The sequence below is a fragment of the Fundulus heteroclitus genome, chromosome 5, assembly GCF_011125445.2.
Source record: "Fundulus heteroclitus isolate FHET01 chromosome 5, MU-UCD_Fhet_4.1, whole genome shotgun sequence".
NCBI classification, from domain to species: domain Eukaryota; kingdom Metazoa; phylum Chordata; class Actinopteri; order Cyprinodontiformes; family Fundulidae; genus Fundulus; species Fundulus heteroclitus.
This window is the reverse complement of record NC_046365.1, coordinates 10169029-10195212: the sequence shown is the minus strand read 5'-3', so window position 1 is coordinate 10195212 and position 26184 is coordinate 10169029. Positions and strand designations below refer to the sequence as shown.

General features: G+C 40.3%; 2 protein-coding genes across 4 annotated transcripts; both read left to right on the top strand.

Moving 5' to 3' along the window:
- The first annotated feature begins 3416 nt into the window (after positions 1-3416).
- LOC105924301 lies at positions 3417-10547 on the top strand. Of its 2 annotated transcripts, none has more exons than XM_036136848.1 (6): positions 3417-3562; positions 3634-3800; positions 3885-3943; positions 4053-4166; positions 8308-8406; positions 10303-10547. In XM_036136848.1, the coding sequence occupies exons 1-6, from the start codon at positions 3443-3445 to the stop codon at positions 10332-10334; spliced, it is 591 nt and encodes a 196-aa protein (XP_035992741.1). In that variant the 5' UTR covers positions 3417-3442; the 3' UTR covers positions 10335-10547. The 2 variants fall into 2 exon arrangements, with proteins under 2 accessions (XP_035992741.1, XP_035992742.1); XM_036136849.1 differs by having other exon boundaries at positions 3420-3562; positions 3658-3800.
- A 9321-nt stretch (positions 10548-19868) lies between these two features.
- On the top strand, positions 19869-24995 carry LOC105920215. Of its 2 annotated transcripts, none has more exons than XM_021312408.2 (6): positions 19869-20072; positions 20163-20305; positions 20392-20456; positions 20562-20657; positions 23306-23404; positions 24769-24995. In XM_021312408.2, the coding sequence occupies exons 1-6, from the start codon at positions 19953-19955 to the stop codon at positions 24798-24800; spliced, it is 555 nt and encodes a 184-aa protein (XP_021168083.2). In that variant the 5' UTR covers positions 19869-19952; the 3' UTR covers positions 24801-24995. The 2 variants fall into 2 exon arrangements, with proteins under 2 accessions (XP_021168083.2, XP_012711197.2); XM_012855743.3 differs by having other exon boundaries at positions 19923-20072; positions 20392-20453.
- Positions 24996-26184: the final 1189 nt, after the last annotated feature.

Here is a 26184-nt window from a genome sequence, read left to right as displayed (position 1 = left end):
CTTTTACCAACCTTTCAAAGCACTTCATCATGATGGGAGTGAGGGCAACAGGCCAGTAGTCATTGAAACAGGTGACTTGAGGTTTCTTCGGCACTGGAATGATGGAGGCAGACTTGAAGCATGCTGGCACTGTGGCTTGCTCCAGCGAGGTGTTAAAAATGTCTGTGAGGACACCAGCCAGCTGACCTGCACACTCCTTGAGCACCCACCCAGGTATGTTGTCGGGACCTGGGGCCTTCCACGGGTTGACTTTCCTTAGAGTCTTCCACATGTCGGCTGTGTCAAGGCAGAGGACCTCCTCTTCCTGATGGGGGACAGCTTTCACTGCTGGAGTGCTGTTTAGTGCCTCAAACCTCCCAAAGAAGTTGTTTAGTCTGTTAAGAAAGTTAGCATCAACTTTGCCCACCGGGGGGGTTGTATTCTGTTATTGCCCGTATGCCTTTTCACATGCTCCTGATGTTGCTTGCGTCATGGAAAAGCTCCTGGATTTTCTCACTGTGGTTCCGCTTCGCTAGACTGAAGGCACGGTTCAAGTTGGCTCTCGCTGTCCTCAGTGCCTCATTGTCACCAGACTTGAAGGCTGAGTTCCTTGCTTTTAGCGCTTGACGGACTTCCACAGTAATCCAGGGTCGTTGGTTGGCTCGGGTGATGATGGTCTTTGTGGTGCTGACGTCCTCAATGCATTTGTTAATGTAGGCTGACACAGTCATGGCGTACTCATCAATGTCGATCTTGTCTTCATAAGTTGCTGGAGCTTTGAACATGTTCCAGTCAGAGCACTCAAAACAGTCCTGGAGCACCTCCATTGCTCCCTTAGTCCACACCCTCACCTGCCTCACTGTAGGTTTGGCTCTGATCAGCAGGGGCCTGTATGCAGGAATTAGCATAACAGTGATGTGGTCTGAAGAGCTAAGGTGGGGGTGAGGGGCTAGTCTGAATGCGCCTTTTATGTTTGTGTAAAGTAAGTCTAGAGTGTTCTCTCCCCGAGTTGCAAAATCCACATGTTGGTAGAAATGAGGGAGAACAGTTTTCATTTTTGCCTGGTTAAAATCCCCAGCAATGATGAAAACCCCCTGTGTGTGCAAATTGCAGCTTAGCGATAGTCCGATAGAGGACACTCATAGCCTCTTTTGTGTTTGCACTGGGAGGCACTTAAACCGCTGTGATGATAACAACAGTGAACTCTCTAGGCAGATAAAAAGGTCTGCAGCTAATAATCATAAGCTCGATGTCTGGAGAGCAAAAACTTGTGACTATTCTAGCATTTTTACACCAGTTGTTATTGATGTAAAGTCCGCCTCCTCGGGTCTTACCGCTGAGTTCTTTGTTTCTGTCGGCACGGAAAGTAGCTAGCCCCCCCAGGCTAACGGCGTGGTCCGGGATTGATGAGGTAAGCCATGTCTCCATCAGGATCAGAGCACAGTAGTCCCTGAACTCCCTCTTTGCAGATAGTTCGATTTGTAGATGGTCAATTTTGTTGTCCAGTGAGTGGACGTTGGAAAGCAGGATGGATGGGAGAGGCAATCTGAAGGGGTTAGCCTTTAGCTGGGGAAAGGGAAGTCTGGGCCTCCCTACTACGGCTGCTACCCCCACGATCCGACCCCGGATAAAGCGGAAGAAAATGGATGGATGGATGGATGGATGGATGGATGGGCAAAACATACCTCAAAGTAAATGTAAAGATCAACCTAATTTTTATTTAAATCTTCAAATTTTATTTACCATTACCTTCCAGTTGGAATGCATAAATGTTCTGAGTTGCTGCCATGGGCATGCCTGATTGACATTAAAATATCCCAAGCTATGAATATTTGTAAACAAGCTATTGAAGAGGTGTATCTGATAAAACAAGTTAGCAAGATGAACCGTGACCACAAAACCTTTGGCTTTGATCAAAGCAACTGTTACCTTCAGCATAGTTCAATAAACTGAAGTTCAATAGTTTTGAAGTTAACGGTGGACTATGTGAGTCTTACCGTAAGTGTTATTGCTGGTCCTAAAACACACATTAACGTCTTGTTTAAAAAACTGCACAACTGGGAAAGTTTTATTTTCTTGCCTCCCTCATCTCGGTCCCTCCTGGAAACAAGAAAACAAACACCCTTATCTATCTAATACACACACCACAATCTCTCCAACCTTGTGGATATGCTCTAACCTGACTCTAGCCATATGTATTTCGCTCCGCCTAGCTTCACTCACATACATCTGGGACATCTCCATAGGAATTGCCTTTTTTGAAGGCTGGGCCTTGTCAAAAAATCCTTGCATATGGTTGGATAAGCCACTTGTCTGTCATCTTTATCGACGTGCTATTTCAACCACTCACACCGAAGCCAACCCGTGGAGCTGTGAGAGCCACGCAGGAAAAAAAAAAAAATTCCGCTCAAGGCCCCCCCCCCCCCCCCCAGAAAACAAAACTTGCCAAATCCGGTCGGGAGAAGGGCGAAAATATCGTTTCCACCAACAAAAGCCTTCAGAGCCGTTCTCTGATGTTCTTTTAATGAAACGATATTAGGTAGATTGGACAACACGAAAGAAATAGCAGCATCAATGCTAACGCTTGCTTCCTCGATGCGAGCCACCATTGCTATCAAAACAGTCTCACGTCACGGTCGCTTCTCCACTACGTCACATCTATGAAACTCCAGCCCTGCGTCCTGATTGGCTAGACAATAAAATTGGTTGGAGAAATCACTCTCTATGGGAGATGTCCCAAATGTATGTGAGTGAAGCTAGGCGGAGCAACATACATCTGGCGAGAGTCAGGTTAGATATGCTCACCTCTCCTGGAATCCTGTTCTGCTCCCGACAACAATGAAACTCAGGTTTCTTCTGAAGCATCACTGCTAATTATCAAACATCAAATGTTCATGTAAGAACCAGGTGTAAGCTAGGAGGGGATCACGCCTTCTCTGTCCCAAAGTTTGGAACGTTTTGCCGCTGCATATCAAGCAGGCTTCCTCTTTAACCATTTTTAATGGATGGAGTGAATTAGGGTATATTTAGGGCTTGAATAACAGGACAAGGCTTTGGCATTACTGCAAGGAAGCACCCTTAATATGAGATATGAAGCAGTCAGGAAAAAATAATCAGGTCGGGAAACCCTTTAACACTAAAGAGCATGTTAGCTTTAAATGTCATCCATGTGAGACTTTCTTTTCTAATACTATCATCCTAATCATTTACGTAATTTACCTGATCTCTTGCCCTATTTTAAATTTTTTAATTGAAAATGGGGCAAGAGATTGTAATTGTAATTTTTTATCTTTTTCTGGGCCTCACGAATGCAAGTATGATCAAATTGAATGTCATGTTTGTTTTAAATCTCTTACAAGACTAAAGTAAACAACAGGGGCCCCTTTCAGTTTACAAGGGCTGAACCTTGATACTTTAAAAGCACGGCTATAAAGCCTGGACAGACACAGTCAGCGAGCCAGCCATGATGGAGTTTGTTCACGTAGCCGTTGCCGTGTTCAGTCTGCTGTCTCTTGGACAGTCAGACCCTGTGACCAACTGTGATAGTTTAACTAAACCTTTTCAAGTCAATGGGACAGATCCGGTAAGATATTTTACAGACAACCTTAACAGATTCAGTATTTCTATGTGGTGTGATTTTCATTATCGAATAAGCCCAAAACCCGGATTGTCTTCCAGTTCCTTGGAAGATGGAATTACGTGGCATGGAGCATTGACGCGCCCTCAGATTCACTTTGGAAAACAGTTTTGAGGAAAAGTTGGTTGAATATCAAGGCTGCTCCTGAAAATGATCAGCTCATTGCATCTCAATACAATGAAATGTAATTTCCAAACTGAAGTTAGTCTTGTAGTTCATTAATTATTTAAAAATAATGTATTCGTCAAATCTTTTTTCCCTTTTCAAGGTTCAACCGTGGCTTGACATTGCTTGCCAACCTAACTGTACAAGAAAACAGATTCTCTGGTGGGTGGTAACTATTACCGACCATTTACCAGAATCTACGTGGGTGGATCCTGTGTTCAGTGCCAGAAAAAGCACTTATTAATCATACTGCACATGTTTGTATTCCCAGATAAAAATGGGCTCGTTGCTGGCTCACTTCTGACTACAGGCTGCCCAGACTGCATGCTCCAATACTTAAACTTCACTTTTGGACCAAGGTCATACAGGAGCCTGGATCTTCTAAGTAAGAACACATCTAGTAATTTCTTTCTACTGAGGCCCTACCTCTTCTTGTCATAAACTTCTTCTCAGCCATGTTCAAAGTATACTGTTAACGTAAGCTACACTGGCATTACGTGAGCCTGTCAGAATGAGTGACATCTTGGATGATTCCCCTGGAATTCGAGGGACAGAGGAGAGCGAGAGCGGGAACAAAACTATGACAAATCCCTGCTCTTCGGTTTTTACAGGCCTGCAGCTCCCACAGAGACCAATTTTAAACCTCCTTTTTCTGAATACATAATGTACTGACAACTTTCAGTATGGAAGGACAATTTTACCCAGTATGATAAAAGTGTTTCTCAACAGTATTATCAACTATAGCTTTAAAGGAGAAGTCCAGTCAACAACAAGGTGACCACATTTCTGAAATCAAATCTGGGGACATTTCTTGCTCGTACATAAAAATCGATACATCTCATCAAGATGAAATTAGGAAACAGGGACAGTAATGGTTTCATTTATTTTTACATACAGTTTAGGCACCATTAATCAGTTTAAGTATTTGAAGCAAGTAAAACTGAAATGCATTGCATAATATATGTTTTAACAGTTAACAATTAAACAAGATGTCAACAAACATTTTTTTCTTTTTTTTTTTTTCCTCCTGGCCTCCTCCCCAATAGAAAAAACAGAACAAAACAGTCAGTTCTATAGGTGAAGAGATAACGACAAACCCATGGGTGTCACGCTAGACATCTTTAAGAGTCAGCTGTGATTCTCTTTCCCTCAATGATCACATCTGGATCACGCTATGCTGTCTTCTTTTCATCTTTGCGGGCTTTTTCAACAAGTGGCCAAAGTTTATGTTGTCTTTCACTAGAGGTCAGGTCCTCCGTAAGTCGCAGCTTTTTCTCTTTCATCACGGCGGCAGTCATCGACGATTTCCATATTTTCTGCCTGAAGGTGCGCATGGTGAATTGGATTATCACAGGACAGGGGCTTCTGTCATCTCTGGGACATCCAACTCTATGAATCGTGTTGACAAGAAAGCCCAGCTTGCTCTTTTCATCTGGAGCAATCTGCCCAAAAATCTGGATGATCTGATTCCTTAGATCTTCTACGGATTCATCTGTGGATTCCGGTAGGTTGAAAAGTTTTAGATTCCAGCGTCGGCTGTAACGCTCTGCCTCTTCAACCTTTTCATCTTGTTCACTGAGCCGGTGGTTCACCATTTGCAACTTGCCATGATTTGTCTTCATAATGTGTTTGATACCTTCCATGTTTTCTTTGATAGCTACAATCTCTTCAGCGTTATGGGTGATTTTTTTTGCTCGAGAGATATGAACCTGCTCGTTAACTGTTGAATAGCTTTCAGTATGTCTGCATTGGAACCTCATCGCTGTCTTTCGAGCATGCTTTCTTGGAGGCACGACTTGAGAGAGGAGTATCAGGTAAAGGGGAGCATAAGCCGAGCGGAGAATCATCGTTCCAGTCCATCAAAACTTTCCCTTTTTTTTTCTTTCCTTTTTGCCATGTTGTTAGCGTTAGTCTTTGGCTAGTTAGCCCGGGGTAAGGAGAGGAGGGAGAAAAAGAAAAAGCTTCCCAGAATCGATGGCGGACTAGACTTCAGTTCTCTTATTGGCTTTTCATTCACAAACCAGTTCTTGAAATGATGTTCAGGTAAGTTTACTGCAGTTTATAGGTAAGTGGTGCCCAAAACTCGGAGGAGCTCACAGCGAAGCATCGGTGCTGGCTGCCATCTTGGCCCAAAAAAAAGGGCATTGGGACTTGCTCAACAGCTGATCCCGCAACCTGACATCACAAACTGGGAGGTGGCAGTACTGTTCTTTACCAAGATGGATGCCTCCATAAAAGCACATTCAAATGAAAATTACTCTTATTAAAAAAAAAATAGCATTTATTGAACAGTATGTAATACTTTTATATTCAAACTACTTTCAGCAGTTTGAATTCTGATTTTGACCGGACTTCTCCTTTAAGGAAACCAACCATCTCTATATATTTCAGCTTTTGAGATAGTTGATTCCAGAAAAACTAAATGCTGCACACAGAGCTGAGTTTAAGGGTTTTATTGAAGTAAGATGAGTTGTGGACAGAGCAGGAACCAGAGGATGAAGATGACTAAGCTGGAGGACTGGAGAGTTCTTGGAAAGCTTCGGGAAGGAACCCGAGCAGAGCTTGAAGAGGTGGAGCATGGGAGCGCTGGGGTAGCGGGAGAATCAGCAGCACATCTGAGGGCTTTCTTTGAGCGTGCAGGGGCTGCCAAAGATCCAGAAAAGCTGCAGAAAAAAATTCTTGGAGGTGCAGGGGCTGCTGTAGTACCCAAGGTACAGCAGAGAGACCAAACTTGCAGGCAGAGCAACGACAACGTTCCGGCAGGGAAGAGCCGGCTGAGGAGTCCTTAAGTATACTGCTTGACAGGTGGCATGAGTCTGGGATGATTGGAGCCTGACAGGTGTGATTGATTGCAGTGGAGTGGAAGCTAAGTGTATGGAAGGTGGAGAGTGCCATAATAGGCCAGGATGCAGTGAGTAGACACTGTATCCTGACTATTTCATTCCGGCGTTTTGGATCACGGACACAATTAAAAGCTGCAGGACACCAGCCCTTAAGTTCCGAAATTGAGGACCACTGGTCTAAAAGAATGATAGTTAACCCATGACCCGCAGCTCAACTCAAATGTCTTTTGGTCCATTAAGCGCCTTAAAGACTATTTTTAATTTAATCAAACAGAGAGCCAATTCAGTGATTTAAGGACTGGTGCAATGTGGTCCATGTTCTTTGTGTTGGGCTGGACTCTGGCAGCAGCATTTTAGAGGAGCTGCAGGAGACTGATTTACGTTTTCTGGGATTCCAACTTAAAATTTAACCATGTACAAGTTTTTCTGTCCTGCTTAGATAGAAATTAATTTATCCTAGCAGTGTTTTAAGGTATTAGTAGTAGGCAAATTTAGTAAAAGGGGCTGCTAAAATTCATGTTTCACTCCATGATGACCCCTAGGTTTCTGCCCGCTGTGATTTCTTTAGGCTTATAAAGTTTAGTTATACAGCTTTCATTCTGGCCACAGAAGAGTGAACCAGGTCTTTACCCTCACTGAACTCCTGAGGGTGTTGAGGGATTTTGGTTCCAAAGGCAAGATGTGTATTGTGGATGTGGAGAAACCTTACAATAATGTCCCCTGAGGAATTTTGGATGGTGCTGCCAGTGGGGTTAGGGTTATAACTGGCTCTCTGGTCCTTATATAACCAAAGCAAGAGCCGAGTCCGCTTTCACAGCATAACATGAATCTTACCTGTGCATTATGGACTTTTTATATTGATTTCAAGGCATTATGACCACTATGTCTGCACACCTTATCTTTACAGCACTGTCATGATTAAATCAAAGCAAGTAGTTCATGAACATCACAGTAGTGATAACAACAGAAAACATATAAAATGTTTCTGACGGGAAACATGAACAAAATGAATGTAGCAGAGAAAAGCAGATGGACCAGCAGAAAGATCTGTAGAGGCAGAGTTGAGAAATTAGGCGTAAGACAGATGGAAATAATCAGAGGAAATCAGGAGCAGCTTTGAACACTAAAGGCAGAGAGCTAGGGAGAATACTGAGCAGGAGAAGAGAGCGAGGAACACAAGGAAAAGATCTAATAGAACATAATATAATGTGAACAGAGGAAGACTGAGAACAGAATTCATTTAATAACTAATATAATTAAACACTAAAGAGATCCCGATCCAGGAACTTGATAAACTAAACAAAAAATACATATATGCAGTAAAATATGAACAAATCCAGCGGGATATCGAGACACAAAGTTTTGTGTAAAAACACATGTTATGCTAAAATAATCAACAAACTACTTTTTACAATGTTATTACTTTTTACAGTTGGCAAAAATGGAAGACTTTCAAGTTCATTCCTTCTTTGCATACATGTTGTTTATTTACAGAACATTTCAGAAAACACTTTGCTTGGTTCCTACGCCTTGGATAGTGTCAGAGGAGCCACGAAGACGTGGTTCATAAAAAAGGACACAAAACCACCTTTGTTTTACCTCAATTATTAATCAGCGTGTTTTGTGTAGTAAGTACTAATTTAAACCCCAAAAATATGCAGACTGTTGTTTCTTGTGTCTCAGGTAGGAGAACCATGGTCACAGATGCTGAGCTGGAGGAGTATAAGAAGCAGGTCCAGTGTCTGAATTTACCACCACCTTCAATCCGGGGTTCCAGAAAAGGTACGAAAACCCCTTCTGGTTATCAAGGCTTTTAATGATACATAATCATGTTGGTTCTTGAACATGGCAATCATCTTCTGAAGTGTCGCACAATGTGAAAGTTCAACAGGTAGGAATATCTTTGCAAGGCATGCCATAACGAAAATTAGTGATTCTGAATGAATTGGCACTATATACAGTTTATTTATATAGCGCCAATTCATGAAACATGTCATCCCAAGGCACTCACCAAAGTCAAATTCAGTCAGATTATACAGATTGGTCAAATAATTTCCTATAAGGAAACCAGTTGATTGTATCAAAGTCCCAACAAGCAGCATTCACTCCTCCTGGAGAAGCGTAGAGCCACAGGGAGAGTCGTCTGCATTGTCCATGGCTTTGCAGCAATCCCTCATACTGAGCAAGCATGAAGCGACAGTGGAAAGAAAAACTCCCCATTAACAGGAAGGAAAAACCTCCAGCAGAACCAGGCTCAGTATGAACGGCCATCTGCCTCGACCGACTGGGGGTTAGAGATGACAGAGCAGAGTCACAACAAGAGAGACAAAAAAGCACAGAAGCACACATTAATCCAGTAATCTGTTCTACATTAGATGGTAATAGCGGGTGATCTGTCTTCACAGTTAACAGAACACCAGACCAGGTGTACCTACTGTTAAGAAAAAAAACGAGAGAGAACAAAAAGTTAAAAGCTGAAATGACGACAAGCAATGCAAAATTGGAGAATAGTAGAACTCAGTAGAGTGAGAAAAATAGGCCCTGATGTCCTCCAGTAGCCTAAACCTATAGCAGCATAACTATAGAGCAGTGACGTGCGGTAGAGTTCATAGCAGGTGAGGCACTGACGTCATCAGAGTCAGATTTACAATTATAAACACTCTACAGAGTAGACTCATTGCAAAGTGCTGACAGAGACTGATTGAGCCCAAATCAATTAACCAAGAGACATGGAAAAAATATTTATTATTTGTTAAAAAAAAAAAAAAAAAAAAAAAAAAACTCAATCATTTGTCATTTGATTTGTAACAATTTATGAGTTATGATGGATTTCTGCATTTATAACACATTCAAAAACTGTAACACCCACACTATGCACATTTCATTACTAAAATAAAACATGAATAATTATCGCTGTCTTACCTCTATTTATAAATTAAGTCCATGCGGCGCTCTTTCTAAACAAAAATATCGTCTTATAGTTCTCTTTATCTTCTTCGGTTTTAAAAGTCTCTCAGTCTCAATGGAGATCACTGCCAGGGAAGAAAGCCTTCCCTGATCAGTCCTGTTCCAGCTGTATGTTTAGAGTCATTTTAGTGCTTTACTTGTTTAGCCAAAATCGCTAATAAAACATCCATAACTTCCTGTCACTCTACAGTTTTGGTATCAGGAGTGGTGCCCCTTGAGCGCCCCCTGCCGAGAGGCCAAGGAACTGCCAGCCTCACCTACAACCCGTTCTTTGGCTTTTATGATCGCGTAGCAGCGCACGATAACACACAGTATGATGACCAAAACACAATTCGTAATCCACATATATTAAATTGTAGAAAATCAGTTCATAACTGTTAATGATCTACAGACAGGAATAAGATGCATTCACAGAATGGAAGCCAGGGCAGTTAACGTGGGATTGCGCAATCCCAGTGGAGGCCAAGCTCGATTTTAAAGAGAATATAATAAAAAATAAGGAAATTAGATTAAAAAAAGAACTTTTATTACAAATTACTGAGTGAACCACAATATATATTATGCTATCATTATTATATATTTTCTTTCTTTCCATGATCACTATCTTCAGCAATTTTGCTGTATGTTTTGTTTTTATGTTGCGTATTTACTGGAACACCTGCATATTTTTCCAAATGAAATTAAATGAATAACTAATTCTCTGCTCCTTAGAAATTCACTTTGTTCGATCAACCCTGGACTAGGAAGATCTCAGCAATATGGAGAAAACTATCATGGACTTCCTTGGCAGTGTTGATAAGCTGGATGACTTATTGTCAAGTGTTCAAAGGAAATAACATGTTCAGCGATATCTCCTATACTTCTGGACCTGACGCAATGGAAAATCAGCATATCAAGAAGACGGTTTTGTGGAAAATGAGTTTTGCAATATAATAAATATGTTGAACGACAAAGAAGCATGGCTGTTGCAATAATTTAGACACACATTCATTTAAAGCCAATGTAATGAATGTCACACAAAAGACACTGGGACTGTTGAAATACACACTAGGTCTGTTGAAAACTGCACTGTGTTTTTTAAGAGCCTGTTGGTTTAATTCGATGTTAATAAACTGGGAAAAAACCAAGGCAATTTAAAAACATGTTGCAAGAAAGATTTTTTTCCTCCCTAAATGTTCCCATACGAAGCACGGTTATCCATCCATCCATCCATCCATCCATCCATCCGTTATCTAAACCTGCTTATCCATGCAGACGGGCTGGTTCCTAGCTCCAGCGGTTAAAACACAGTTATGTTGTAATAAATTATTATATGGCCATAGGGCCATAGGGTCTAAGTTTTATGACTGATATGTCATTTTATAAATGTAACTTATCACTGTTTATCTTTTCACACTTTCTTACTTTTGTTTGTAACACATTGAGACACTTACAGTGCACTTTAACCTCTTATGAACTGAAGGAGGGTTTCAGTCAATGGAGGCTGGAGAAGCTCTGCTCAGCTGTCACATGGCCACCATCACCGATACACAAACCGGTAGAATAACGATGAAAATGAAATGTTTACATTGCTAAATTGACAGCTGTAATATTTTCTTATTTAAATTAGAAACGTTGAAATAAATAAAAAGTTTTGTTTTCTGCTTTGCCGTTATGTAGTAGGAACAGTTTTTGCAGATCTTCTGCTGACAATACAACTGTTTTCCTGCATTTTTATAGCGATAACTAATAGTGTCTATAATAAAAGAAAAAGTTAATTAGCAGAAGTTCTCCATTCATTAAAAATGGTTTTGTGCATCTGGGGTGTCTGGAGAGATTATGTGATGGCTGTTTCTGACAGGCATTGCATTCGGAAATTTAAACATTGCTTAGAACTTCATCTTCCTTTTACTGCAGCTCACAATCTGCCAGTAGCACGTGCAGTTTACAGATTTAAATGGGGCGGACCGAATTGGTTTTGTACGTCTTATCCATTGCAGACGCAATACTTGAAGCTCAACCATGACATGTCCACATAATGCTCTCGCATTATGTTTTTCTGCAATTTAGCACCCCTCATTATATATCAGCCCCATAATATATGACTTTTCAAAAGCAATGAATAGGCACAAAAGCAATACAGGCAATGGAGAACAGAAAATCTGGAGAGGACATAAATAAGCTTTGAACCTTTAATTACTGAGAAGATGGATGGTTGACATTAGAGCTAAGTGGGATGAAGCAGAAACTTGTAGAAGAGCTGGAGAAGAAGAATGTGCAGAACTTGAGTGCTATACATTATCAATCTGGTTGGCCAGGTTAGAGGCAACCCGGAGGGGAAAATAAAAACTCACCTCTATATCATAGGGCAGCAAATGTAGAGCGCCCCGTTTGCACTGTCTCCACTCGTTTAACTTGAGCCCTTTTTTTAATGTTTTAATATCTGTTCAAATTAGTCTATTAACTATTGCCATCACTCTTCCTCGCCATCCATTATTGTCTACTCTTAAGTCATGTTGTGAGATTTCCCATCTGATATCTGAACTGTCCTGAGTGAAATCTGTTTGTGTGTAGTGCGTTGTTATATCTATGATTTTTATATCACTACATGTGGTGTTTCTCAGGTTTTGGAAATCGGCCGGCAATTTTAATTGCTGGCAATTGCTGTGTGAACCAGGCTTTAATCAGGCCATAAGAGCCTCGGGGATGAATTGTGGTTGAAGAGTTGCAGGCTTGAATGATGTGAAATGTATCTGTCACGTTTTCACAAAATGTATTTATCCTTTACAAGTTATCACACACACACACACACACAAACACAAGTGCAACACACTCAATATGCCTTGCAGAATTTGAAGCTTAAAAACATGTTTAATTTCTTCACATTTAGAGTTACCTAATATGTTTTCAAATAAGTCAATATATGTGGCAAGATAAAGTGTGACAGCAGCTTAAGCATGCATCATACAGTGACAGTGTACAGTAAAAAAATGGAGTCAATCAAATCAATCACCACAAAATGTGATTTTGTAATAAAAAAAAAGAGAAGATCAACAAGGAGCCCAAACGAATATCATTGTCTTTTTATTAGTAGTTTTATAACTGTACATATATCTACATTTGGATATATATTTTTCTCACTCACAGATTAAACACTGGATCATATAAAAATGATACATTTCTGTGTAGAATTCAATCACTCAATCAGCACTAAGAAATCAAAATGCATCTGGCATTCACTGTGCACATATCAAAACAAAAAAGAAAAAAAAGAACCATGTTAAGCCTTGATTTACAAAAAGAAGAGGGCAATCGAAAAAGTATAAAAGTGACAGAGTAACCAAAATGCCAACCTGCCATAATTTGCCGGAGGCTTAAGTAGGAAGGCTGGCAGGTGAAGTGAGTGTGACTAATTAGTGACTGACAGGTGTGACTATCTGCAGCGGGAGTGAAGGGAAGGCTGAGTGAGAGGGGTAGGAAACTGAAAATATGATATTTCTGTATTATGCAAGCACATTTTGCAGGAATCACCTGTTTCTCTTTCACCAAAGCAGTAAACAAAACTGATCGATAAAAGAAACATTGTAAAAGAAAGTTTCTTCGTTGCCCAGTTGCTAGGCGATCAGTCCAACACTTGGACACAAACAGCGTCGAAACCTAATTGGTTTGGGTAAACGTCGTAGCACAAAGACCCATTTATACAATAAACAGTGCAGTCAGAGTGTGTGATTGTCACTAGTTGTGCACAGGGCATTGAGACGTCCAATGGTTGAGGAGTAAAACTTAGCATGTTTCTGTTGGACTAGTCTGTCTACTTCTACATTTTTTTTTGGCAATGTTCCGCCCCATGTCGTCTCCACGGCCTCCAGGGCACCAATCCAACACCTCTGCACAGGAGCACATTTTTTTGCCAGTGAAGTTGATGGTGCCACATTGTAAAAAGATTTTAGTCTCACTGTGCCATGTGCTTGGTTTAGCTCGTTTAAGCCGTTTTTGAAGTACATTGTGTGAGGCAGTAGAGATTCATAAATGTTCTCCCAAAAGGACTTAAACATACAACAACTGTAGAAAATATGTTCCTGAGTTTCTATATCTTTTTGACAAAAGTTACATACATTACGGTCAAACTTGAACCTTAAACCTAAAAACTCTGCACATGGATAAATATAATTTATAGTTTTAAACTTCTTTCATCTTTGGTAACAAAGGAAATGAGAAAAATCTGGTTCTAATTCTAATGACGTCCATTTCTGAAAACATGGTTAATAACATATTTCTTTTTACTGGGCGAGGAAACATTTCCTTATTCATATGCTCTGTTAACATTTTATTGTTGTATTTGGAATCCATAAAGTTGTATTTATCTATACAGAGAGTGAGAAACACAGGTGTTATATCAGAATACTGAACCACTCCTTTAACCAGATGTAACATAGTAATCGCCTTGACTACAGTCAGGAACTGTTTCTGTGGACAGTCTACACAAAGTTTTCTTTTAAAATCTGCATAATCTCAAATATTTCCCTTTGTATCCATTAAGTGCACAATGGCCCACACTCCCTTTTACTCCCAGGCCTTTTAGTATAAGTATTTTCTCTTACATAGAATAAATTTGTTATTCCAAAGAGTCATATTATGTGGAGTGAAATCATGCTTGTAGAGCATTTTCCAATACATTAATACCTGTGTGTGAGAATCTGACAATTTAATCGGCAACTTTGGTGACAGGAAGTTGTCTTTAGGAAGTAGCGTGTTATCTTGCTTCAGAGAAAAAGCTGCAATCATACAAAAATCTTTTCAAACCTGGTCTTAAGGTCTACAATATTGGCTTCATCCGTAAGCTTATGCATTTAAAATGTATTAGCATGTTCTGGCACTGTTCAAAATCAATTGAATGCAAGTAGCAGTTTATATTTTCAGCAGATGCCCAGTTTTATGCCATGTTTATAGAGCAATGTTATTCTCACAAAGTGTTATGAAACAAGACAGTATTTTGCTGTCTTTTAAAAGGGTCTCTTTTATTTTGCGTAATTGAAAGTCAGAAAGGCCTGCCACACACAGGCGCTGAGTCGAGGATGTAATGGCCCACTTAAAACGCGAGAAAATTCAATTCAATTCAATTCAATTTTATTTATATAGCGCCAAATCATGAAACATGTCATCTCAAGGCATTTTGCAAAGTCAAGTTCAATCATATTATACAGATTGGATCAGATTATACAGATTGGTCAAAAATGTCCTATATAAGGAAACCAGTTGATTGCATCAAAGTCCCGACAAGCAACATTCACTCCTGGGGAAGCGTAGAGCCACAGGAGTGCAGCACATGAAGCACATGATCAGGGAATCAACCAAGAGGATTTATAAGGTCTGGCAGCCGTGTCTAAATTACTTTCACTTACAATTCCCTGCTGTAAACACTGGGGCATAATTGAGTCATAGGCTCTGTAACCCTACTGTAACATGTCAATATTAATTTATCCATTTCTCTTATTATTTTTTATTTTATCCTCTCACAAGTTTCTTATTTTTATACGTTATCGGATTTGTTATTTTACTCTATTTTTTCCTGTGTTATTGTCATTTTATTGTTTATGTTGGGACTGTTGTTTGGTTGGTTTTGTGTATGTACAATTCAAAATCAAATAAACATTTTTAATAATAAGAAAAGGATCTCTTTAATTGTGTGCCTAGTGTTTTGTATTTCAAAGTAACGTGTTGTGTACTTTGTGTTCCTTTTTTTTTTTTTTACAACTAAGAAATATCCCTTTCGTTGAATTATGCCAAACACAACAAACAACCTGTTTCTCGGACAATGAGGTGCAGGGAAATAAAAAATGTTAAGCTGGCTGTATAGCTGAAATATGTTGCCTGCAACAAACATTATGGAGGACAGCATACACTGTTTTTTTTAACTTTTATCTCATAAAGACTTTTCAAAAAATAAGACAAATTTAAAATCCGAATGGGCAGAACATACGTGCAAGTAAATGTTAAATCAATCGGTAACTTGTATATAAATGCTGAAAATGTATTTATCATTACCTTCCATTCAGTCACTACTTTGTGGTGGTCCTCCACAGGGTTTCATAACAGTACTTCAGGAAGGGCCTCTTAAGAAAGTGCTCTTCAAGTAACTGAACTACAATGAACTGTCCATCTCTTTCTATCCAGCCAGGTTCAAAGTCACTTAAATCTCCTTCATTCTTAAGCACGTCAAAATGCATGAATGCAGTGAGTTGCTGCCACGGGTATGCCTGATTCACATTTAAATATCCCAAGGTATGAATATTTAGAAACAAGCTATTGAGAGTACCTGATAAAACACGCTAGGAAGTTTATTCTTGACACAAAACCTTTGGCTTTAATTAAAGCAACTGTTACCTTCAGCATAGTTCACTAAACTGAACTGTCCTGTTTTTTAGATTAATGGTGGACTATTTGAAGCTAACCGTGTTATTGCGGACTCTGAAACATTAACCTCTTGTTTAAACACTGCACAACCGGGAAAGTTTTATTTGCTGACCTTCTTGTGCACCACAGGTTGTCTCCACAACCTTCCCGGAACAAGACAACAAACAGCGTCATTTATCCACTACACACACCACAATCTCTCCAACCTCACTACCCATGGGTATATATAACCTCTCTCCTGGAATTCTCTTCTCTTCTGACAACAGTGAAACCCAAGTCTCTTCTCAATCATTTTTACAAATTATCAAACACTACCTTATATAATAAATACCTACCAGAGTCCCGCTGTTCAGTCATGACACTGTAGAGTGGATCACGTACACGTAGCTGCCAGTGTAATCGGTCAGTGGTGTTTAAAAATTGTAGAAAGAGCAAAGTTGGAGGGGTGGAGAAAGCTAGAATTAAAGAGGAAAGCTCTGAAAGCATCCATCCATTTTCCAAACTGCTTTATCCCTCATGGGGTCACTGGTGCCTATCTCCAGCGTTCACTGGGCGAGAGGCGGGGTACACCCTGGACAGGTCACCAGTCTGTTGCAGGGCAACACAGAGACAAACAGGACAAACAACCATTCACGCACACACTCACACCTAAGGACAATTTGGAGAAGCCAATTAACCTAACAGTGATGTTTTGGACTGTGGGAGGAAGCCGGAGTACCCGGAGAGAACCCACACATGCACAGGGAGAACATGCAAACTCCATGCAGAAAGACCCAGGGGTGTACTCGAACCCAGGACCTTCTTGCTGCAAGGCAGCAGCGCTACCCACTGCGCCACTGTGCAGCCACGCTCTGAAAACAGACACTGCAAAATGTGTGAAAATTGGCAGCTTTTCATGTAAAATTAGCTAACAGTCTGAAACGTCAAAGACGAACAATGAAATAAGTTAGGAAAGATGTTGAACTTTGCCTGCAAACCTCCCTACAAGTTAATCACCAAGTGTGATGTTTGTTTGTGATTTTGTGGCGCATAATATAATGATATATAATCTACGTAACAGTATGATGCAGCAAATGACGGGGAATTTTTGCCCCTCAGAGCCAGAAGTGAGATACAGCAACAAGTACCAGCCATGGGCCCACAAGTCCTGAGTACCTGAGTGGGCAGGTAGGTGTTGGTTATGGTACACATAGAAATGTATCAGCAGTGTCCTCGACAGACAGTTCAGGACTGATAGAAGGTGTTTTAAGCAGTTGGTCCTCGTGGCGGCGCCAAACACCATCAGTTGTCTGTATTGTATATGAGACTGGTCCAGTTTGTGCAATTACAGTTGCAAGAACCCATTTTGTTTTGCTCAAGTAGTTCCTTGCGAGCACTGTGTCTCCAGGGTGAAAAACTTGGTCTTTGGAATGTATGTCTCTATGCATTATTTATTTTCTTTGTCCAGATTGCACAGTGTCCTTTACTGTAGGTGGTTTGAGTAGATCCAGTGTTGTCCGCAGTTCTCTGCTTTAAAGTCTGAACACAGCTTGTAGCTGTGTTGTACCTTGGGATAGTTTTTTGACTTCCTGCCAGTTGAGGCGTAAGCTTTTCAACCACACATGTCCCAAGATGGGGGTGCAGCTTCCCTTGGTGACATATACTTGTAGATTTGCAGTTTCACTGTTGCACTGGACAGTAACATTAGTCATTTCTTTTATGTGCACTTTGAACACAGTGTCTGAGGGATGTAGGGAAAGATGTCTCAGGTATTTCTTGTGGATCTGATAAGACACTAGTGATGGACCCTGTGTTGATCTGCATCTTGACTGCATGTCCCTCCAGCTCAGTAACAATCAGAACGTTTATCCATGCTCATATGTATACTGGACTTTTTTTTTTTCCTATTTAAATTTTGCATTGTGTCTTTTATTGTCATCCTTTTAACCTTTGTCTGTAGTTTTCTTATTCCAACAGGTTCGTTCCACATGGCCTTTTATTCCACAGTTAAGACAGTCCATTTCTTTGCACCAACATGCAGATGCCAGGTGTCCTGTTCTTCCTTTGACATTACTTTGGTTGCAGGCAATTTTATACACCCTGCCTGTGGCATTAAGTTGTTGGGCTTCTTTAGTTGCCTTTTCTATTTTAACACATATTGATTGCTTTTTTAAGTGTTAGGTCACTTTCAGTACTAATCAACGGAGGGCAGCATTGCCACATACTGAGCTTTGGAGGGACAATGAGTAGTTGTTCCACTCCAAAAGAACAGGTACAGCCCCTTTCTTCAGGCTCCTCAATCCTCCAAGAGTCTCCACCACATCTCCCAGTGACAAATGCCGGCAACATACTCGGGTAGCTTTTGTGGGAGTGAAGTTGCTGCATCATATTTTAGTTAACCACTGCAGAAGCACAGCATTACCAACCGGGAATGAATGGAAACTTATATTCCGATTGTAGAGCGACACTGTTGTGTACCTCTCTGTACCAAGAAACTCCTAACTTTTGATAAGTTAAATGGCTTCGTGATGAAGGTCATGGGTGCATTGTAAAGATGGGCTGTCCTTAATGGACTTGAAGGATGAATGACTATAGAGCAGGTTAATGGATGTAAGTGAACTAGGATATATAGACTTAGACTTTAGACAAACTTTGTCATTTTGTATGCACAGAGTGCGTACAGAACAAAAGTTCGTTTGCATACAGCTTGAGAATTTCAGTGAATTGCAGTGGATTTCAGAATAAAGTAACTTTGCAGGATAGTTTCAGGATAAAGTGCAGCAGTGATTTCACAGTACAGCAATTGAAATGTAATCCATGCAGGACACATGTGGTACAGAGTCCAGTTATAGCTTCAGCAGTTCAACAGTCTGATGGCAGCAGGGAAAAAGCTTTTACAGAACCTGGTGGACCTGCAGTAAATGCTGCGGAACCTCTTTTCAGAAGGTAGCAGGGAGAACAGTCCATGGTGGGGGTGTGTGGGGTCTCTGATGATGTTACAGGCTCGGGACACACAGCGCTGTGATGAAATGTCCTTAATGGAGGGAAGAGGAGCCCCGATGATCCCTTCTGCTGTCCTCACCCCTCTCCTCACGTTCTTCCAGTCGGCGGCACTGCAGCCTCCACACCACACAGAGAGACAGCTGGTCAGAAAGCTCTCTATGGTACTTCTGTAGAAGGTCTTGAGGATGGGCGGGGGCAGGCGGGCTCTCCTCATCCTCCGCAGGAAGTACAGTCGCTTCTGTGCCTTCTTCACCAGTGACGTGTTCACTGACCAGGTGAGGTTGTCCGTGATGTGCACCCCCAGGAACTTGGTGCTGCTGACCACCTCCACAGCTGAGCTGTTGATGAGCAGTGCAGCGTAGTAAAGCCAGTTCTTCCTGAAGTCGATGATGATCTCCTTCGTCTACTCCACGTTTAGGATCAGGCTGTTTTCTCTGCACCAACCCACCAGCTGCTCCACCTCATTTCTGTAGTCCTGGTCGTTGTCGTCTCTGTTCAGGCCCACCACCGTTGTGTCATCAGCAAACTTCACGATGTGATTGGTGTTGAACCTGGGAGCGCAGTCGTGTGTCAGCAGGGTGAACAGCAGGGGGCTGTATAACAGGACAAGGCTTTGGGATGGCTGAGAGAAAGCAGCTTTCACAAAAAAGACCTAAAACAGTCAGGAAAAAAAGAATCAAGTCTGGAGACCCTTTAAAACTAAAGAACAACTAAGTTTTAAATGTCATCCATGTACAATACGTTTTTTTTTCTAATACTATCATCTAAATCATTTGCCTGACGTTTTGCAACATTTTAAAATAGACAATTTTCTGGTTTTCTGGGCTCCACAAAGCAAGTATGATCAAATTGAAACGGATGTTTGTTTCAATCTCTCATGAGACTAAAGTAAACAACAGGGGCCCCTTTCAGTCCACAAGGGCTGAACCTTGATACTTTATAAGCACGGCTATAAAGCCTGGACAGACACAGTCAGCGAGCCAGCCATGATGGAGTTTGTTCACGTAGCCATTGTCGTGTTCAGTCTTCTGTCTCTTGGACAGTCAGCCCCTGTGACCAACTGTGAGAGTCTAACCAAACCTATTAAAATCAACGGGACAGATCAGGTGAGACATTTGACAGACATCTTAACAATTTAGTATCTCTATGCTGTTTGAAAATAAAAAAATAACCAAAACACCCGGATTGTCTTTCAGTTACTTGGAAGATGGAATTACGTGGGATGGAGCACAAACATGGTTTTAGGTTCCATTGTAGCATTGTTTGCGGAGCCTGGCTGGTTGCATATCACAGCTACTGATCAACATGATCTGCTCATTACATCTGACTATCTTAAAATGTAGTTTCAAACCTGAAATTACAGTATTTCAATTTACAAATTATTTCAAATGAATTTATTCTGATCAACTGTTGTTCCTGTTAAAGGTTTGACACTTGCGAAACCATGATTTCCAACATGACTCTAAAAAACAACACTTTTATTACAGGTAGTAGGTAACCATTACAGACCATTTACCATAACCTACATGTTTGAACCTCATGTTCTTTGTCAGAGAAGCACTTTATAACTATGGTGTATATGTTTGCTTTACCAGATAAATCTACAGTCTCACTTCTGACAACAACCTGCCCAGATTGCTTGGTTCAATACTCCACTGGACCAGGCTCAGAAAGGCATCTGGAATTTTTAAGTAAGAACAAAAGTACCAAGTAAGATCAGATCAATGTAGAAAATGTTTGCCATTCCCCTATTTCTTATTTAGTAAAGTGATAACTGAGTATTTAACCTCAAACCAAAGCCCTGCAAATTTTCTATTTCCATCGAACATATGGAGTACAGTCTGACAGCAGCAGAGAAATGTAGGTTAGTCCTAATGACACCCATATTCTATCTGTTCAGTGTTGCTTATATATATTTTTTATAGAATTACTGCTGAACTATAACCCATAAACTCTGCACAACATTCGCACATTTGCACATTTTGCATCATTGCATCTCCATCTAGCATTACAAATGCTGCCGGACTCTTAGTTTCTAAATGCATTCTTGCACAAATGCCCTTTGCGCAATCAAATTCTGTACATACAAATGGTTTTTAAAAATACTCACCTGTACACTGTGACTTTCTCCTGCATTGTTTACAGTTCAATTGTTTTAGTTTTAAACCACTGCTGCACCTTATACTGTATTTTAAATCTGCTGTAATTTACAAGCTGTATTTTTGCATAAATGCCCTTTGCACAATCAATTCTGCACATACAAATGGTTCTAAAAATACTCTACATTTAAATTGTTTACTTTTAAATCACTGCTGCACCTTATACTATAATTTAATTTTACTGCAATTTACAAGCTGTATGCAACGAAATTTCGTTCTGTACGCACTCTGTGCATACAAAATGACAAATAAAGTTGTCTAAGTCTTAAACGTAAGCACAACTTCTGCTTTCCACAACCACAACCTTAAAATCAGTTTCTTGGCAGTTATCACTCCATACTAAAAAGTGCTTTGTATTGAAAGACTACATTTAGCAAGAGACTGAGTGTCCAAACAGAACAATGTTGGGTTTAGGCTTGAATTCACAATCATGTGAGAAATGCTGGTGGTGGTAAAATTAATGGTAAAGAAAAAGGTAGTTTCTTGACTCTGCCCACACACAGAGCTGCAACAATTTTCGTTGTGATTCAGATAGGTGTAGTCCATTTTAAAGCGGCGGTTTTAGCGTGTATTCAGACCAGAAAAGAGAAACCGGCAACCGGTGGTGGGGCTGCGGAGAGCTGAGGTGTGTTGCTGTGGGCGTGTTTACCTGCTGGATGTAACCGCTGTGAAGCAATCAGGAAATAACTTTTTATTTATCTGATTAATAACATCATTATGGAGCGCTCTGTTATTGTTACTCTGTGCTGCTTTACCAAAGTGTCTCTCTTTCTCTCTCTTGCGCTCTCTCTCTCTCTCGTTTGCATTCTGCAGCATAAAATTGTGAGTGAGACTCAGATTTAGAAGCTGGTACATGAAATAAATAAAGTGAGAACACACAAAGGTAGGTTATCAGGGTTTAATCCGTGACTCCACCTGGATGGTCTATGCTTCAGAGGCATTTAAGGTTGTGGAGGTATCAACAATTTTTCTCTGGCTCCAGGCGGAGCCTGAAAATACTCAGGATCCTGTTGTGTGTAACTTTATTGCAATTAAATTCAAATCATGTTCTAATTTTATTTTCGTAACCTTTGTTATGATGGTTGTGTTGTTGTAACTACAACTGCAACTTTTATTTAATTTTTTTTGACGAATGGGGGTGCGTCAATCCGTTTGGGACACAAAGCGGGTGCGCGGATAAAAAAGTTTGGGAACCCCTGCCCGAAAGCAAGAGATAGTTCATTACTTACCCGCAACTCAACTCAAATGTGTTTAAGTCAATTCAGTGCCTTAAAGACCATTGTTCTATCAAACAAGGAGTCAGTGCTGTGATTTAAAGACTGATGTAATGGGATTCATGTTCCTCGTGTTGTTGTATTTTAACAAAAGGGCCGTATAGACACATTACAATAATCAAGCGTACTGAGGCCAGAAAGATCTGGAGGGTAGGAGAAAAGGCTTGCTCCAAAAAAACTGAGCAGAAACCAGAAGTCAAAGGAGAAAAGGCAAGGTGAGGCAAGGGAATCCAAAAAGTGAGATATGGTCAGAGACAAACAAGGTAGGCAAAGATGCTGGATATCTACTCAGACTGTGGCTTTCAAAAATCTGGTACGAGCTCACTGTGGAAGCCCTATGAATAAAGACAGAGACACAGCTGAGTGCATATGTACTGTCAGCTTATAAAAAAATAATACACAAATCATTTTATAAAGCACACTTCCTTAAATTTTTAAACTACTATTTTCTAGTTATGATCAATATGTCTACACTTTATATAGGAAATGTTTGACCAATCTGTATAATACGATTGAATTTGACTTTGTAAAGTGCCTTGAGATGACATGTTTCATGAATTGGATTGAATTGAATTGAACTTTAATCTTAATATTTGCAGCCCTGTTTTGTGTGAAAAACAAATTTTATGCTACAAGAATGAAATAACTACTTTTTACAACATTATTACTTTTCCCAGCTGCTAAAAACAGAGACTTTCCTTTATTCTTTAATCACATGCAATGTTTTTTCAGAACATTTTGACACTTTGCTTGAATAGTGCTCGAGCAACCATGTAGACACATGTTTATAAATACATAAACATAGCCACCCTTGTTTAACCTCAGTCACCAGTATGTCTCATGTAGCAAGCATTCATTTAAACCCCCCAAAAATCTGTAGACTTGTTTCTGTTTCCTGTGTCTCAGGTAGAAGAACCGCAGTCACAGATGCTGAGCTGGAGGAGTTTAAGAAGCAGGTCGAGTGTCTAAACTTACGAAAATCTAAAATCCTGGATCCCAAAAGAGGTATGAAAACTTGTTCTGGTTATCGGAGCTTTCAGTGATACATGATTATGATGGTCTTAAAACAGCGTAATCTTCTTCTGTAGTGTCACAGAATGTGAAAGTTCAACAGGTAGGAATATTTTTGCGGGGCACAACAGGGCTGTTTTGTGCCTTTTTGCCCACCTAGGCGAGACAGTACAAAACTGTGTGTTTCTTGTGGGTGTTGCTTCACATCGTGCTCTCCTCCATGTCATATTGACAAATAACATTGGTGAACTTAACAAAAAGCTCTCTGAGAATCACCTTTATCTGGCCTCACTCTGTTAGAAACCATTCCCCAATCTTTGTGGCAGCTTTTCTTCACTTTGACCTAGTTTACTTAATATTCTATATGCTTCAAGATCCTTTTTGTTTGATTTTCATGAGCATCCTGGTACGTAGCTGCTCATGAGGTGGGACGCTGCTGCATATTTTTGATTGACAGCCAACATGACTCTCATTGACTGCAGTTCAGCTTTCTTTCTTTCAGAATAGCACATGATGGATAAGTTTTAGACTTTTCTGAATCTGACCGAGTCAAATGCGAGACATTGTTTCAGTTTGTGGGACAGCTGAAAAATCAGGACATCTGGTCACATTTATATACATGTGCATGTACATATGAGTAATAAAGATAAACTGCTCAGTTTATTCACCTCCTTACCTCTGTCTTTTCACACTTCTCCTCATCCTCTCATTTTTTTTTTTTTTTTTTATTTACAATATGGTGACCTTGGCGGCTTTTGCGTCTTCATGGTGGCAGAACTAGAGTCACAGGAGACCATAGGGGCGGCAGTATAGCACAGCTGATTGGGAAATTTGCAAGTGTAAATTGAATGGCCTCATTGGGATTAATCTCTAGGTTATGTTTATAGACTCCTTTGGAAGTCTGTCATCATAGAATAGTTAAGGAGGATAGTATGTGATGCTTGCAGCGGTTTTGCATTGGTAGATGAATCAAATTTCTCATCGCAGAAAAAAATATAATTTTTATATGTAATATTGTAATACTGTAATGTAATTTATATGTTATAATTAATATAAAAAAACACACCCCTTTTGCAGTTTGCCACTCTAGGAAATTGTTTATGTTGCCAATGTGACAACACTGCCTGAGGCATGGCATAAAGGAAATGAGTGATTCTGGTGTGGCTGAAATTATAAGTACAATAGGACAACACCCAAAGGCCAACAGTCACCCTCAAATCTATTCAGCCAAAACTCTTGCCAGTTAACAGGATGTTCTTCACTTGCTTCAGTAAATTCATTGTAATGTTTTTTATTTACTGAAACATGTTTATTTTTCCCAGTTTAATGAAATGAATCACTGATTTTCTGCTCTTTAGAACTTTGCCCAGTCCAATCGGCCACTGACTAGGAAGAGCTCACCAACATGACGAAAAACATCTTGGACTTCCTTGACAGTGTTGATGAGCTGGATAACTGTCCAAAGGAAATAGCATGTTCTGTGATGTCACCTGAAGTAATAGAAAATCATCATGTCACGAAATAGCTTGTCAATTCTCTAGAAAACGAGTTCTTCTAGCATAATAAAGATGTTGCAAAAAAAGAAGCTTGGTTGTTGCCGTCATTTAGACACATTAATTAAAGCTAATGTAATGAATGTCAAACAATAGAAACTTGGACTGTTAAAATACAAGCTAATTCTGTGGAAAACTGATTTATTTAAATGTTAATAAACTGAGAGAAAACCAAGGCAATTTCAAAACTTGTAGCAAGAGAGATTTTTTTTCCTCCCTCAATGTTCCTATACCTGCTCCGTATGAAACACATTTATCCATCCATTTATCTGTTATCTATACCTGCTTATCCGTGCAGGAGGGCTGGTTCCTATCTCCAGTTGTCAAAACATAGTTATCCATCCATCCATCCTGTGAACTGCATCCTGTGAACTGCTGAAACCCAAAATGAACACTGCACCACACTCGCATAACCGCACATTTACACATATGCTTCATGCTGCTGAACTGATGAAGCCACAAAATGTACCACACGTGAAGAGCACACCGTCTATTTCCCCTGCATTGTCTACATTGTTACATTGGTTTTCATTTCAATTGTTTACATAAATTGCTGCTGCATCTGGATACGTGAATAGCACACTGTCTATTTCCCATGTATTGTTTACATTATTACATTGGTTTTTCATTTTAACTGTTAACATAAATCGCTGCTGCATTTTTATCCTGAAAAATAGTGCTATCTACTGTGATTTTAGAGTGATTTCTAGAGTGGCTTTTTTTCAAGCTGTTTGCAAACGAAATTTCGTTCTGTACGCACTTTGTGCACACAAAATGACAGTAAAGATATCTATTTTTAATCATCCATCCATTTTCTGACATACCTATCCCTGCTGGGGTTGCAGGGGGTGCTGGTGCCTATCTCCAGCTATCAATGTGCGAGAGGTGGGGCACACCCTGGACAGGTCACCAGTCTATCGCAGGGCAACACAAAGACAGACAGGACAAACAACCATCCACTCCCACACTCACACCTAAGGAGAATTTAGAGAAGCCAATTAACCTAACAGTCATGTTTTTGGACTGTGGGAGGAAGCCGGAGTACCTGGAGAGAACCCACGCATGCACAGGGAGAACATGCAAACTCCATGCAGAAAGACCCAGGGTGGACTCGAACCCAGGACCTTCTTGCTGCAAGGCAGCAGGAACCATTGTTATGTTGTATTAAATTATAATAGAGCTATAGGGCCAGGGAGAAGCTGACAGCTGACAAAGTCAGCC

Coding starts and splice junctions, on each gene's coding strand:
- LOC105924301 (XM_036136848.1), top strand. CDS start 3,443: ATGATGGAGTTTGTTCACGTAGCCGTTGCCGTGTTCAGTCTGCTGTCT. Junction 3,563..3,633: donor AAGTCAATGGGACAGATCCG/GTAAGATATTTT, acceptor TTATCGAATAAG/CCCAAAACCCGGATTGTCTT. Junction 8,407..10,302: donor AATCCGGGGTTCCAGAAAAG/GTACGAAAACCC, acceptor TCTGCTCCTTAG/AAATTCACTTTGTTCGATCA.
- LOC105920215 (XM_021312408.2), top strand. CDS start 19,953: ATGATGGAGTTTGTTCACGTAGCCATTGTCGTGTTCAGTCTTCTGTCT. Junction 20,306..20,391: donor ACATCTGACTATCTTAAAAT/GTAGTTTCAAAC, acceptor TTCCTGTTAAAG/GTTTGACACTTGCGAAACCA. Junction 23,405..24,768: donor AATCCTGGATCCCAAAAGAG/GTATGAAAACTT, acceptor TCTGCTCTTTAG/AACTTTGCCCAGTCCAATCG.